The following is a 16,030-nucleotide window of genomic DNA, read 5'->3' as shown; positions in this document are numbered from 1 at the left end:
AAAAAAACACAAAAACACAGACTTCTTTCACTTCATTATGTGGTATGTTGCATTTTCCAGTTTGTTCAATGCTTTAAAGCTCAAGGATGCCTCTGCTTTCAATTGTACATGGGCCTGAAGCATCCTAGCTTTTGGCAAGCAGGCAGGAGACTCAACAAAAATCAAAATAGAAACAAGGCAGACTAAATGCAGGGCACATCTGTAAACATATTATACATTTGAAAATTACAATATCAGTAAAAGTGATACAGTTTACAGGTGAAATGAAACTATCTGGAACTGGCCTACCACAAGTTTCTGAACCTGGACTGATAACAATAAGTTATTTTATATATATATATATATTATGTATAAAAAGTTTTGTTTACATCAAGTGAAATTGGCAATCCATGCTTATACTTTTAAAATCTAAGCAGGGCAGAAATCCAGACTAAAGATATTTTCTCTACTCTAAATTGAGCCCAACAAGCTTCTTTCACAAACTACTTGTTAAAAGTCTCAAATAATCAACAAAACAAGAAAACTCATCCATACTACAGTCGCTCAAAACTGGACACTTCATAAGCAAAAGGTTTGAGCAAAAGTAGTTACCTTCTCCCCCAAACACCCCAGGGGATCCAGTCTACTTTTATTAGAAGACTATATAAATGCCCTGCTATTTTAAACCTGTATTTGACATACATGGATATACTAATTTGTGTGTGTGTGTGTGTGTGTGTGTGTGTGTGTGTGTGTGTGAGAGAGATGCTATGTCAGGCCAGAGAACTTGTTTTTATGCCACTAACATCACCCAATCTTAAATTGGACCCTTAGTTTCTGCACACACACACAAAAAAATTTATTTTAGCATGCTATATACAAGCTGCAGTGCAACAGGATGGCAATGTGATGATAAGACAGGGCTAATGCTCTTCTCTGCCCAAAAGAAAATTTCCAGAATTTCACATTTTCCTTAAAAAACCCATTTTGCTCTAGTAATAAAATATATTTAATAAGATATAATTAGAAGCTAATAAGCTCAGAAGTATAGTTTGCATGGAAACACACCTTCTATAGGCAGGGTTTATCACCTCTTCACTGACTAAAAACATGAAAAGTTTTCATGGAATTTTTTCTTCCCCTTTTAGATATTTCTGAGAAATTAAAAGAGAATTTTCAGAAAGGTACAGAAGTTTCTCTTTAGATGTTCAATGAAAAACCAGGAAAACAGCACATTTAGTGTTAGTGACAGAGAGCAAGTCTGGAGCACCTACAGTTGAAAAGCAGAGTTATGCTTTTGCTCCCACTTATACAATTACATTAAAATATGGGCAAAGGAATATTTTTGCATAATATCTAAAGCCAATTGTTTGTTCTGTAACTTTTCTTTAAATGACACTCATGGATTCTTCACTTGTTAAAGTCCAATATGTAACCGAAGCCAAGTGAACTATGTACCACCAACTATTCCAGAATTAATAGAACTTCAATGCCCTCCCCTACCCCCACCCCACAAAAAATAAAAGAAAGAAAAATTTCCCCAACACCCCACAGAGGCTGCTTAACTCCTGGCAAGACATGCAAATCATATTCGCTTAAAAAAAAAAAATACACCCCTGCAAACTTCAAGGCATTTATCCAGCATTCTCGCAGGGCTCAAAGTATAACCAAAAGATCAAGGGAGGAGTGGGGGAAAAGTTGAATCATTCTGGGTTCCCCGTGATTAGTGTATCACTTTAGTCACAGAACAAGATACAGAGATCTTTTAAGTGGATTTGCCTTTCCAGTGGGTCATTTGTTGCCCAAGTTGATGACAGCAGGAACTTTAGAACCACGCTTGGTAGTAAGTCTGTATTCATTAATCACTTGCATTCACACTTAAAAACAAAAACTAACAAAAGAGAAAAAAAAACTATTCAGTACCGGAGATTAAATAACCATGTGTAGTCTCTTGAAATAAATTTTGATTCCTTAAGAAGTCTAATTACTTTCAGTTGCCTTTTTTTTTTTAAATAACTATATATATATATGTATATATATATATTTGTATATATTATCCTGTGATTCTACTTATGGTTCCTCTGCTGCGTTGAAGATCTAGGAGCATAAAAGCCTTGTGTCCCCCATGAACGGTGGCTCTAATGCTGCAGAAAGGTTACAAATAGGCAGTCTGGTCCTTCATTGATCTGGACTATCCATGGCTTCATTGTAAGTGATTATCCTTTTGGGATCTGGAAGGAAGGTTAAAAAATAAATACATAAACATAAGGTCAGGAATCCCAAAATGCCCATGTTCCACAACAAATTCCAAATAGCCATCATTTTAGTTGCCTCTTTTTTTTTTTTTTTTTTTTTTTTTTTTATGAAAACACAATTTAAAGACCACTTCTTTGTAGTAACACATGTCTGATCACAACCCAATAGTTTGGCATATCCAGCACAGCCCTCTAACCAGTGAGGGCTTCAACTCCTACAGATTAGAGAGGGAATGAGTTCTAATGTGTTTCTCTCAATTATAAAAGAAGTATATTTGAAAAAAGAAGAAAAAAAAGCCTCAATTGTCAATAAAATAAAACACTTGAATTTATTTATTTTTGTTCTTCTCAGCAAAATAAAGTCAAAATTTATTTTAACCAGTGTGGACTGTCTAGTAAGGAACTGTTACAGTTGGTATCTAGCACCAAAAACTTCAGGTTAAACTTGGCAAAAACTAACAAAAACCTCTAAATTTGACATAGAACAACCAAGTCTCTACTCTCAGCAGTAGCAAAAGCCTGTGATCACCTGGATTCAAAGTATAAAATAGTGAGAATATGTCTAGGCAAAAAGAATTCCAGTATTCTTCTGAATTCCATTTACTTAGCTGTATGCTACACCATCTTCTGGACAGGCAATGATTCTACTGCACACCACTTCTACCTATCATATAAACTTTTAAAAGTACACATACTTTTAATAAAAATTAGGAAACAAACAAAACTTGCCACCCAACATAAAAGTATAAAGACCTAAAAAGAATACTGAAGATCTCAAGCTCACCTCAGCTTATGAGTCAATCTAATTTAGTGCAGAGATAATACAATGTCCTTTCTAGGACTGCAACAGCCATCCTCTAGCATCCTGCCATGAATATAATGTGCATTCTTAATATTTAATAGCCATTTTACAGCCAGTATAGGTAGTATAGGTAGGTACAGTCTACTTTTGCCGACTATTTTCTACGTCTACCTTTTTTCATTTGTTAGAAGAAAGCACACAGAAAGCAACTCAAAATAATTTAAGAGCTTGCTAGTTATATTCAGGCCACAGCTGGGTTAGACAAAAGACCTAGCCTAAGTACAAGAGATGGAAGGAGGAGCAATGCTAGGGGAAATCAGGGAAACCTACATTTAATCTTGCCACTTTCTAGCTTACATAGTAACATCTCTCATTTGTATTAACTAGCAAAGTAGATGGGAAATAGGATGCATTTCAGCTACAGGGTTCTGAAAGCCCCAATCTATTAGCAACTAGTTCTCCAGATTAAAACTTACTTTATTTCAGGTATTCCAAAGCTACCACATCTTAATATATTCGGTAAAGCACATAGTAATTAGGATAAGCAATTAAAATTTTTTGAAACTTCCAAAAAATCCAGATGTGGATCATATAAACTTGAGGTTTATAAAGGAAGCTAATTTGCTATTTTTAAGATTTTTAACCATCTATTATTTCAGAGAATATACAGCCCAAATAAGGTTTCTAAAACAGCTAATGTATTTCTAAGCCATGATTCAGTTCTTGGGCTACAACACAAAATAGATAAAGACTGGCTATAAAGTGGAAACACTTATTCATGTTGGTTTCCTAGATTAAAAATATTTATGTTCAGTCTTACTTTCACAGAGGGGGGAAAATATAATTTCTTCACCTACAGGTAAACAGTATTTTCATATATTCTTTTCATGTACAATGTTTCCCTGGATAGAAATAATTCAAAATACAAAGCCTATTCACTTGGTAGGTTGCTATTCATGTTATTCCAACCCAAACATAACTCAATTAGTCATTACTACTAACATTTTAGGTAACCTAAGTATTCTTACCTTGCTTCTGCAAATTCCAAACAGATTCCATTTCTGCAAAGAAAAAAAAAAAGCAATAGATTATCTTATACAATAAGTTTTATAAAGCAAAGTTTAAAGCTGGGTTTTTCACTTTAAACCTAAAAAATCTAGACTGGTTATTGCCAGCATAGAGGTAGGGTTAAAATTGCACAGTTCTGCTAAATTTAGACACATTCTTATTTTCTTATAATTCTCAAGATGGGTCCTTCAGATTGCCTTAAGTGTTGATTATAGACAGTTGATAATTATTTGAAATCAAACTACCAAGAGAGCAATTCTGTCTACATAAATAGCAAAGATATGCAGAAGCATTCTATAGATAAAATATTTCTTACAATAGCTCATTATTATTAAAAACACAAAGTATTCTGGCAACCTATCATAACCGAATGAGGTAACCAAGTCTTCTGAATGAAGCATTCAAATTTAATTGACTGTAATGCTTAAAATGCCTTATTAAAATTTTAGTTAGGTCTTTGCTATAGGCTACTGGTTCTGTTTTTTAAAACATACCTATTCTTCTTTATAAATTTTTTTTACATTTATTTATTTTGAGAAAGCACCAACAGGGGAGAGAGAGAGGAGAAAGAATCACAATCATGCTCCGCACTGTCCGCACAGAGCCCAACACGGCGCTCAAACTCATGAACCCTGAGATCACGACCTGAGATGAAACCTAGAGTCAGAAGCTCAATTGACTGCGCCACCCAGGCGCCCCTACACCTACTCTTATTTGGTGATTACCTTGATATCTTACAACAAAGAAAATACATACATGACCAAACTAGAGTGACCTATAGAGAAAACCAAGAAAAACTGTATCTGAAAGCATATCAGAAAGCTTCAGATGGCTTATTTGAAGGTTTGATGCTTAAGACAGTAGATGATTATTATACCACAAGTACCTAAGAATTGGACCTGGAAAGGAAATACTCTATTACGAGATTTACAATGTAAACAAAGACAATTTAGTAGTAAGAATGAACTATACCTATGACTAAGAATAAATGCTCTTCCCATAGCCATACAACTACTATTTTAAAAAGACAAAAAAGTGATTTTATTCTCTATTACTATGGATTCTGTGTATTCTACGTAATTTATCAGTGACCAATTATAGTGAAAGAAAAAAAACTGAAGCTCATTAAGATAGGATATATCTAGACTATCTTAGGTTACAGTTAAGGTACAATATAATCCCTTCCCAGGGCTAAAAGTATATAAACCTAAAATTACATTTTTGTTTTATGTTTATGGCTGGAGGCAAAGAATGGTAGAATCACACTCTCCCTACCCGCCTCAACCCCCATCCAATTCACTACTAAAACACTGCTAAGTTTTGTAAATTTATCAGATTTGGATGTTTGGAAAAATAGGTTAATTATTCAAGATAATCAAAGTAATTATCCAGATAAAACTGCATTCAAAGTATCACAATAAGTGCCTGATAAAAACAAAAACTGGGAAATAATTCACTAGTTGTCACTTGGTCCAAGAACTTGGATGGATGGATGTGCTATGAGCTTTAAATTGCTGGGCAGAGGCCCATCCAAAGATGGGCAAGAAAGTCTCCTAGGTCTAAGGAGAGAGAATTGGGATCAATCTAATCAGGAAAAAAGAATATAAATCAGAAAAGGTTATTCTAGTCCTGGCACTCATATCTATCACTTTAATTCTATTGGTTTCAGACAATTAGGAATAGTCATTAGAGCCGTAATCCTACATATTTCTGTACCTCAGAATGGCGTTAAAGTGCAAAGATAGCTCTTCTTTGGTTAACCTGACTTCAAAAAAATGAATAATTCAACACAAGCATTTTTTTAATGAAAGTACAGAAATCTCACATTTTGTAACAAATAGATTTCTGAGTTCTGTATGCATCAGTTACTTGATGCTCATTATTAAGTTTGCTTAATGTAAAAATAAATGTATATTTAGTTGTATGTTTAGAAGAACACAAACTTTCATTTTGGCCCACTATGCAGTAACATATCCTTTTCTCTTCCCTACCACAAACCTCAACCTGCCCCTTTCCCTCCCATCTGTTTGGGGGGGGGGGGGCAACACTCTAAAGCCACAGTAACAACTATACTAGTTTAAAGGCAAACACATAAATGTTAGAGTAAAAACAAAAATTAACTACTTGCAATCACCAATTTCTTAATTGGATTGAAGACATTTCCTTAGCTCAAACTAGAAAATTCAACTTTAGGTTTTAAATATATAGATTTTAAATGATTTCTGGTAAGAAAGTTTTATTACCTTCAAAAAAGGGCTCTGGAGTAGTGAATTTGATTATGCCTTTTGAGGAGAGGAAAGGGACAGATGACCTAGGTAAGAAAATTAGCCACAGGCCAACCTAGCTTCAGTTCAAGTGCTGAACTGAAAAATGAATGCAATTTCCCTTCTAGTTATTTAATATTAAAAATACTTCTATAACAAGTAGCAACTTGATTTCCTTGATCAAAATTACAAGTTTCCATAAAACTCAATCGAATATCAGAAAAAAGGGGAAATAAATCAAATACTATTTGCATGTTTACTTGCTATGCTTAACTCTAATAAGGCTAACAAGAAGCTAATAAGAGAATATATAGAAAAGTAAATTACATTTTGCCTTCTTTTAAATTACAAGTCTTAATGCAGACTCTAAATATAAACAAGTTACTCTGTGTAATTGTTTTAATTACCCCAACAGAAGTTAAAGAATAAGGCACATCCAACTATACAAAATCATAACACAGTAATTAATCTTTCTACTTTTAATACTGTCCCCCACTTCCCAGTTTTTGTTAGAGTTGGATCCCAGTACCCAATTATGCAAATAGTTATTGAAGAAAATTTAACATTCAACTTTCTAAAGCATATTAGTTTCTACAGAGCTCCTTACTGTAAATGTCCAATAACCTAAAAATCCTCAATTCTAAGTGGATTTAAAAGTACTATTTAGGGGCTAGGAATACAGATGCAAAAACAGATAGGCTCTGCCGCTGTGAGCTTCGCAGAATATACAACTTTCCTAGGTAGAAGCATCAGCATGGACAAAGCTTGGTGATATTAAATATGAGGTGTGCTAAAGCAGGGTGTCAGCAAAACTGAATCCTGTTTTTGCAAATCCAGTTTTATGGAAGACAGCCACATCCATTTTATATATTACCTGTAACTGTTTTTGTGTACAAGGCAGAATCAAGTAACCAGAATTCCAAGGAGAGACCCCATGGCTCCAAAGCCTAAAATATTTACTATCTGATCATTCACATAAAAAGGTTACTGATCTATGCTTTGGTGGTCACTGGAGTCACTAAGACAAAACGATTTAGAAAAAGAATACTATTCAGAAATAGAGCTAAAAGTCACTAAGAATGAAAGATTTACACACAGATAAATGCTATTCTGCTGTTCAGGGTACAGCACAAAGGCACAAATGAAGGAAAATTTACTGTTTAATCATACAGGTGAAGGGAAGTCACTGAAGATATCTGACTTCTAAGATTATTGTACTAAATATTAGTAATGATTGTGGTAACTAAATAGTATGGATGAAATGACAATACAGAAGTCCTCCCCCTTATCTGCAGGAGATACATTCCAAGACCCTCCCCCCTCCGTGGATGCCTAAAACCGCAAATAGTGTCAAACCCTATATACACTAAGTTTTCTCCTACTCATACATGCCACATGCCTATGATAGTTTAATTTATAAATTAGGCACAGCAAGAGATTAACTATAAACCATTATAACAATACACTATAAAAAAAGTTGAATGTGGGCTCTCTCAAACATTTTAACTGCACTGTACTTACATCCTTCTTGTGATGATGTGAGATGAAAAAATGCCTACATGATGAGATGAAGGACAATAGGCACTGTGATGTAGTATTAGTCTACTACTGACCTTCTGACGATTCAGAAGGATCATCTGCTTCCAGACCACAGTTGACCGTGGACAACTGAAACCGCGGAAAGCAAAACCACGGGTAAGGTGGGACTACTGTACAGAAAAAGAGCCCAGTAAATGTTACTGCAAAAGTGAAGAAATTAGGACAGCTGTATTAGAGATGGAAAGGAAACAATGGATATGTTAGAGACAGGATCCATATAACCTAACAATCAGGGTTTGGAATTCCGTTTTATAACAAAGAATTGGGAGTGGTGATGTTGAATATATGGTCTGAACTCAGAGTAAAGGCAATTGAATTTTCAAACTTCACACAGCAAAAGAACTGGATGAGATTACCCAGGAGTTTGAGTAGCAAGAAAAGAGGACCAAAAGAACAAACCCTTGAGGAAAAGAGAATGATATGAGGAAGGTTATGCTGAAGATGTACAAAGCAAGAAAGTGGATTGTTAAGGAAATGCAAATTAGAGAAATAAGGGAGGGAGTGTTCAACTACTGCAATTCTTACTCAAAGACACTTTTAACTTTCAAGTCCCCCTCTTTTCCTCTAGCCAGATGTCACTGCCTGGTTCAAGCAGTGGTATCTTACAGAACATTTTTCGAGTGTAATCTTTTAACAGGCCTCTCTCACCCTTAATTGGGCCTCACTTTCCATGTTCTACACCAAGGCTAACATTCTCTTCCTCTAAAAATACAAACCTGAAAGTGACCAAAACACTTCTGTGGATTCTCATGGCCTACAGGGAGAATTGATCTATTCGTCTTGTATATTTCTAGCATCAGACACAGCTATACATCAAAAAATAAATTAGGTGACTAATCTAAAGATTTTTTAACTTGCACCACTCACTTTCCTTGAATCAATTTGAATGACTGGCAATCTTCAACTACTATTCCATTTCCTCCACTTAAAATATAGTATGACTTTCTTTGTACGTAATTTCCACTTCTTAGCTTGACTAGCCTTCCCTGACCCCACCACCTGCCTTAGGGGTTTCTGTATGTTCCAAATGTATTTTATATATTTTTTCTACAGAACAATCACACTAGTAATATATTTCTTTCCATGTATGTTTCCCTACTAGACTGAATTCCTTAATGACACGAATCCTTAGATCATCTATCACAATTGCTTTGCACAGAGCTTGGTGCCTTATGTAAATATTGATTTGAATGAAATACTACTTGTAAATCAGTCATCAGGAAGTAATAATAGAACAAAGTAGTATTAGGTAGGCCCATTTGAAACTGACATTCAACCTTTTTTGACCTACAAAAACAGTTAATTTCATATGATCCAACCAAAAATTCAGTATTTAGTTCTTCAAAGAAAAAGACAAGCTAAGAGGATTAAAGCCAACTTGAGGGGTTTTTGTTGTTGTTGTTGTTGTTGTTGTTTTTACTTTTAAAAAGCACAGGTCATGATCTTGTGGTACGTGAGTTCGAGCCCCACATTGGGCTCTGTGCAGCTAGCTCAGAGCCTGGAGCCTGCTTTGGATTCTGTGTCTCCCTCTCTCTCTGCCCCTCCCCTGCTCATACTCTCTCTCTCTCTCTCTCTCTCTCTCTCTCTCTCTCTCTCTCTCAAAAATAAATAAAAACATCAAAAAAAAATAAATAAAAAAGAAAATAAATTTTAGGATGCCTGGGTGGCTCAGTCAGTTGAGCCTCCAGCTCTTGATTCTAGCTCAGGTCATGATCTCAGTTTGTGAGATCAAGCCTTGCACTGGGCTCTGCATTGACAGCAGAGAGCCTACTTGGGATTTTTTTTCTCTCTCTGACCCTTCCCAACTCACAATGGCTCTCTCAAAATAAATAAATAAGCTTAAAAAAATAATAAAGGGCACCTAGGTGACTTAATTGTCGACTCATGGACATGATCTCGCGGTTTGCAAGTTTGAGTCCACCATCAGGGTCTGTCTCCTTCCCCTGCTTGCACTTTGTCTCTCAAAAATAAACAATTTTACAAATAAAATAAACATTAAGTAACTTCTACCCCCAAGGTGGGGCTCCAACTCATGACCCCAAGGACTGACTGAAAGTTGCATGCTCTATCAACTAAGCCAGCCAGGCATCCCAGTAAAAGCTTATTTTCAAGTAAACTTGACTAAAGTAGTTAGAAGTCATCAGCCTTTCAGGAGATGCTTAATGAACTCTTTACCACATCAATTTCAATCTTATATTCCCAATTTGGAGCTATACCAAACCAGACTAACAGAATTGTCTTGACCACCTCTAAATACATACATTAGAAACTTAGAGCTTGAGGGTTTTGGGGGCTTTTGTTCATTTCTACTGCTATATTTATTCTAATTCAGTTTACTTTTAAGGTAAAATATCAAATTCAAGTCACTTGGAATGAAACTGCTACTACGAAGGTACTAATAGATAATTTCTGCTTTTATATCATGGATGGTTACTTCCCTCACCTTCAGGAGGCAAGCTACTAAAATCTGAGGGTTAAATTTTACCTTCTATAAATTCCTTACAACTTACCTTTCAGACTAATACCAAAGTAAATTCATTATTATTGCACTCATAAAGCAGACTTAATGACTGAAATCAAGCATCATATATGGATGCTAAAATGGTTAAGTCATTGGGGGGAAAAAAAGGATCTCACAACCAAATTAAACTACTTACAACATTACAAACATTCCTGTGTGTCCCATATTAGAGAGAGGGCAAAAAAAGGATCCTTCCCCAATCTAGGAAATTCAACTAGGACTGAAACCAAAGTCAAATCTGCAGGCAACTGTTAGTAAGAGTGTAAGACAGCTGTGATGCCATAAGCAATGCAGTAAAGGAGAAAATATTTCTTCAGCATTGTTTTAAAAGGAGAAAACTTGGTATTCAGATTCTTTGAACAAAAGTCTAAACTGTACATACAATCCCCCTCTCCCTTTTATGGATTAACCATAACCTGTCTCCTGTCTAATCACACCCTGTAGATATAAGAAACTATTATCAGTTCATTCATAATCCTATAAAACCCTTTTTTAAAAAACAAATTTTTTTCCAGACAAATAATACATTCACTTATGACTGCAAATACAAAAGGGAAAACCTTTTCTTATTTCTCTACCTGAACTATTCCAAGACAGCTCACCAGGAAAATGGCTTCCAAACTACCCAACAAATTGCTGCCACATTAACTAACGAGAAAGCAGATCTACAAGTCAACTAACCACTTAACACTAACTCAATTATTATTAAAAAAAATTTTTTTTAAGTTTATTTATTTGAGAGAGAGGGAGTGAGTGTGCAGGGGAGGGGCAGAGAGAGGGAGAGACGGAATCCCAAGCAGGCTCAGTGAGGACTCTCATGCAGGGCTCAAACTTGTGAACCTTGAGATCATGACCTGAGCTGAGATCAAGTCGGATACTGAACTGACTGAGCCACCCAGGTGCCCCTCTATCCAATTTTTAAAACATTGGAGTACAATCTGATAGAATAAAAACAAAGACTGATATACTTATTTTATAAAATTAGGAAACCCAGACTTCAAAGTGACAAATGATTTTTTCAGGTACATAGGAACTAGAAATAGCAGTGTTAAGAGCTCAGCCTTGTCAGTTTCAGTTAATTTCATCTCACCAGCCTATCGCTCTGATATTCAGTGTCTCCCCCACCCCAACTGCCTCCAGACTAATCTGATGATCTGACAGCAACTTACCTTCCTTCTCTTTTATATTTCCTCACTACATCCAAAGCAGATCCCTTCCAATATTTGCATTGACTCAAGTTCTCCAACTTATCTATTCTTTACCTTCCTCTTCTTTGTATTTCATTCCATCAAAACCCAGTTCAAATGATGCTATGTCTATGAAAATATACCAAGCCTGCACTTCCTCTTCCCACCTTTACTCCATTAGAAGTTCTCCCTCCATTGAAACTTCTGGTTATTTATATACATAACACTTAAAATCTTCCCTTATAAACTTGTATACGATTTTCTCCTCTACTTGATTAACGTCTTCAAAGAAAAAAATTCACTCTGTCAAAGTCTTCCTTAACTAAGCAAACTACTTTGCCTATGATAAGCACATCATCAGGAAAAGGAAAATACACACACACACACACAATTACTGCACAGCTATGGTAGAGAAAAGAAAAAAAGGATTAAGCTAAGGAAAGCTCTCTAGACTTAGGAGTTCCCAATCTTAGATGGCAATTAGAACCACCTAGAAAATTAAAATACATTTTTATTCCAGGGTGTGGCCAAATCTAGTGAATCAAATCATTTATCATTTATGCCAATAACTTATGGAAGTAACAGAGAAACAAATTTTAAAAATTTCATGCAGTAGCTTAACATTTCCTCAGGGATATTTTATACTAGATAATTTTCATGTTGACTCAACTATCAAGAATTATATCTTACTGTATTTATCTCCCTTGCATCTCTACATGCTGGATAAAATTTACCTATCAAACTAAAATTTTTTACAAAAGTTTGTTTATTTAAGAGAAAGAGAGCAAGCACAAGCAGGGGAGGGGCAGAGAGGGAGAGAGAGAATCCCAAGCAGGCTCTGCACTGACAGGGCAGAGCTCAACACGTGGCTCCAACTCAGGAAAATTGAGATCACCTGAGCCAAAACTAAGACAGACACTTAACCAACTGAGCCACCCAGACGACCCTCAAACTATTTTTTTAACAAAAATTCCAAAATAACAAGATGTAACACACACACACATAGAATCCTTTTTGAATACTTGATAATCTTCAGTGCATTATTAGTTAGGCATGATAAATCAACTTGGTTTAAATGAACACTTTGAAGAAATACACAACTCATGTCAGCCTACCTTATTTCAAAAGAGTTGGCTTCAAATGACTTTTTCAAATCAAATGACTTCAAATGACTATTTCAAAATCAAGATTCACCTCAAAAAGTTAAGGTCTAGTGTTAGAAGCCTTTGAAAGTAAATGCTTTAAAGGAGCCAACAGTTATGTCCTGGGTATGTGCATTAAAAGCCATCACTCTAATATAACTAAAGTGTCAACTAGCAAAACGTTAGGATACTAGCAAAACGTTAGGATACTAGAATTTGTTTTTGAAACTCCCACCAAAAAAAGTGTGAAGTTAGATAGGTGAAACAAGAATGACAATGCTATTTAAATGTTTAGGCTGGATGAGGAGTACCAAGGGATTCATTACATGTTCCACTTTACAGTATAAATTTTTTATAATGAACTTAAAATTTAGAGTATAAATTCTTTTCAAAATCAGTTTGAAAAGGTATCACTTTAAAGTTTGCCTTAGGTGCCATTCGAGAAAGAAAGAAAACAGGCCCTATATCTCCCAGTAAATATTAATACTGCTATGTAATGGTACCCCTCTTGTTTCTTAAAACTTTACACCATAATCTATGTCAAAAGGGATTCTCGTCAATCCCTTTTTTATAAAGCCTCATTGTACCTTTTTTTCATATCCTCAATTATATGGAACAGATTTTTTAAAAAATCTGCAGTACTTCTAAGGCTGCAAATGTTTAATCTAAAAAATTCCTACAGAACTGACACAAAGCACCCTCCTATCTATTATTTCCAAATAAAGTTGTTGAAAGACGTGAGCTATGTAGAGAACTTCCATTTCTAAGCCTAACTTTAACCAAGAGATTACTTTTGAATATATAAAGAAGACTACACTAAAGCACCAAGAAAATACAGGTGGTCCTTTTAAAGGATATTCCAATAAACCCAAGTGATTATTACCTCCTTTAGAGTTTAAAACAACTTAAAAATAATAAGCCAGCCTACACTTAGGAAAAAGATCTTCAGATCTTCAAAAGGTTGTGATTCAAAACAAATTCAAAGAGAAATTAGTGACCTAATGAACCATCCACATTTGGCAGGAATTCAAAAAACCTGCCACTTTGGGACCTAACTGAACTGAATACTATCTATTGGTGGGGGTGGAGGGGATGGGCAATCAATACCAACTTAACTTCAATATCCAAATATAAAACTCAAATTGAGGCACTTAACTAAAGCAAGTATTTCAGTAATGCCAGCAAAACTAAATATAACTGCATCCATGTAGGGGTATTTAGCTTATCTAAATACCATTAATTTCACATCTAGTTAGCCCATCTATAGGGAAAATGCATATAGAATACCTAGAAATAAACAGAAATTAGTTCCTCACTTTAAAAGGCCTGCAATTCTCCATAATAAACATCTATATAAAACCACAAGGCAACCACTTAAGGGAACCTGACCCAGACTTTTCTCCATGTTGTGGAAGAACATAACCAGATATCCTCTCAGGTTTATCCTCGGACCACCAGTACAGAATACGCAGGTAAAGATTTCCCAAGTAATGGTCTCTGGAGGGCAGATGGCACAGAAAATAACACCAAACACACAAACTCCCCCAGTAGGATTTAACTGTAATTAACAATGAGTCTTAAGAAACTAAGCAATTGTTTTGCCTTAACTTTCCTAAAAACATCCATTTCCTGGTTACTTCATTCACTTCCAAACAGCAGTGCTGGAGAAGAAAAGGAAGACAGGTAATTTCATCTGCCAAAATTTCTGCTCCTAAACTGCCATAAGGCAATACTACTACTTACTCCCATTTTTTAGAGGAAGAAAAATAGAAAAAGTACATCTGTTCATTTTACTAAATGTCTTCCAGTTTGCAGATAAGGAAAGGTATGCAGAGGAGGTAATTTGCTTAAAAGTCACATAAATAGCTTTGTTATTCATCTCTGAGGCAGAGATTCTTCCAGGGAAAATATGGGAATTACCTCATCCCCACTAGCTGATATGCTGCCCCTTCCCTGCAGTTCTAAGTCACAGCCTAAATGAGCCACTGTTAAAAATGGGGATGTGTAGCATGTATTAGGTGTGTGTCTGCATGCAGGGGGTATAGATTTCTATTAGGGGAAGAGAGAGAGAGAGATGGAAGTGTTCTCAAAAACAGATTGTAAATATCATTCATTAAACTTCATTATTTGCTGTAGGGATTTAAATAAGCTACACCATACAGCTAATCTTTAAAACACAAATAAACCATAATCTAAAAAATGTTTCTGCATGAAACTAGAAAGATATCGGATTCCTTTTTTAACATAGGCTTCGGGGCTATGAAAAGTACAGACTCCAAGAGCCTGGTTCCTACAATGCTAATTGGCCTTGCCATTGCAGTTGTCTAAATTATTTTCTAGTTCTCATTCAGCACCCAGAAAAAAATATTTGACACTCATCTTTATGGACTCCTCAAAAACCCTGCTCCTACTCATTTTATACAAATTAGAAGCATCAAGTGAGCTCACTAATAAAGTATGATATAAAAAGCAAAGAGGGAACATTTGTTCAAAGAAACATTTTAAAAAGAACAAGAGAAAATATAATGTCCTCCCTTCAGGCACCATCCCATCCCTCTTCATTCTTTGAACCAGGAAGGAAGTCAACTGTACTTGTACATATGAAAAGAAATGCTTTTAAGTTGAAAAAGTAAACATTCCTTCTAAACAGTACTATTTCCAAAGACCCTGAATAGTTTATCAACTACTTATCCATGGTTATTCTTAATTTAGTTCCAAAAAGTCTTGAAGAATCTCATAGTACTTTCCAAAATTCACCCTTAATACAACAGCTCATAAACGTATATTAAAATTAACAGTAAGAATCTTCATATAGGAACAAATGAGTTACCTTTAGTGTGATATACAATAGCAGCCCTCAGGTCAAAAGAACCCCAGCTATCATTTCTTTCTAGGCCTCTCTGGTATCTCTGTTCTTTGGCGGAGCCTAACAAAGTGTTCGTAGGAGATGCCAGAGGATTTTGATTTTCTATCTCATAGTCCTTTGAGAGAAACACTAAAGCACCTTGACAACTGGTGTCTGCTTTTTGCAGGTCACCTATATGACTGGGTTCCAAGGATAAGGCTCCACTCTCATTAGTAGTCCCAGATTTTAGAATGCTACCTAGAACTTGAGGACTAGTCCGTTTTTCCAGCTCATAAGCCTTGGGAAACACAGGATGCTCAGTTCCTGAGGGGATTATTTCAGCACCCTGTGAAACCAAAGTGGCAGGA

General features: G+C 35.5%; 1 protein-coding gene across 1 annotated transcript in view; it reads right to left on the bottom strand.

The window, feature by feature from the left end:
* Positions 1-809: 809 nt before the first annotated feature.
* The window catches only part of NUFIP2 (nuclear FMR1 interacting protein 2), a 22,022-nt gene continuing 6,801 nt past the window's right edge, over positions 810-16,030 (bottom strand). The window contains exons 3-5 of the mRNA XM_029926795.1: positions 15,648-16,030; positions 4,065-4,097; positions 810-2,210 (exon numbers count right to left, since the gene is read on the bottom strand). The exon at positions 15,648-16,030 is cut by the window's right edge and continues 8 nt beyond it. Of these exons, the coding sequence (XP_029782655.1) occupies positions 2,158-2,210; positions 4,065-4,097; positions 15,648-16,030 (469 nt within the window). The 3' untranslated portion in view covers positions 810-2,157. The remainder of the gene's footprint in view (positions 2,211-4,064; positions 4,098-15,647) is intronic.

Source organism: Suricata suricatta, chromosome 17 (genome assembly GCF_006229205.1).
Source record: "Suricata suricatta isolate VVHF042 chromosome 17, meerkat_22Aug2017_6uvM2_HiC, whole genome shotgun sequence".
Classification (NCBI taxonomy): domain Eukaryota; kingdom Metazoa; phylum Chordata; class Mammalia; order Carnivora; family Herpestidae; genus Suricata; species Suricata suricatta.
This window is presented reverse-complemented; position numbering and strand designations above follow the sequence as displayed.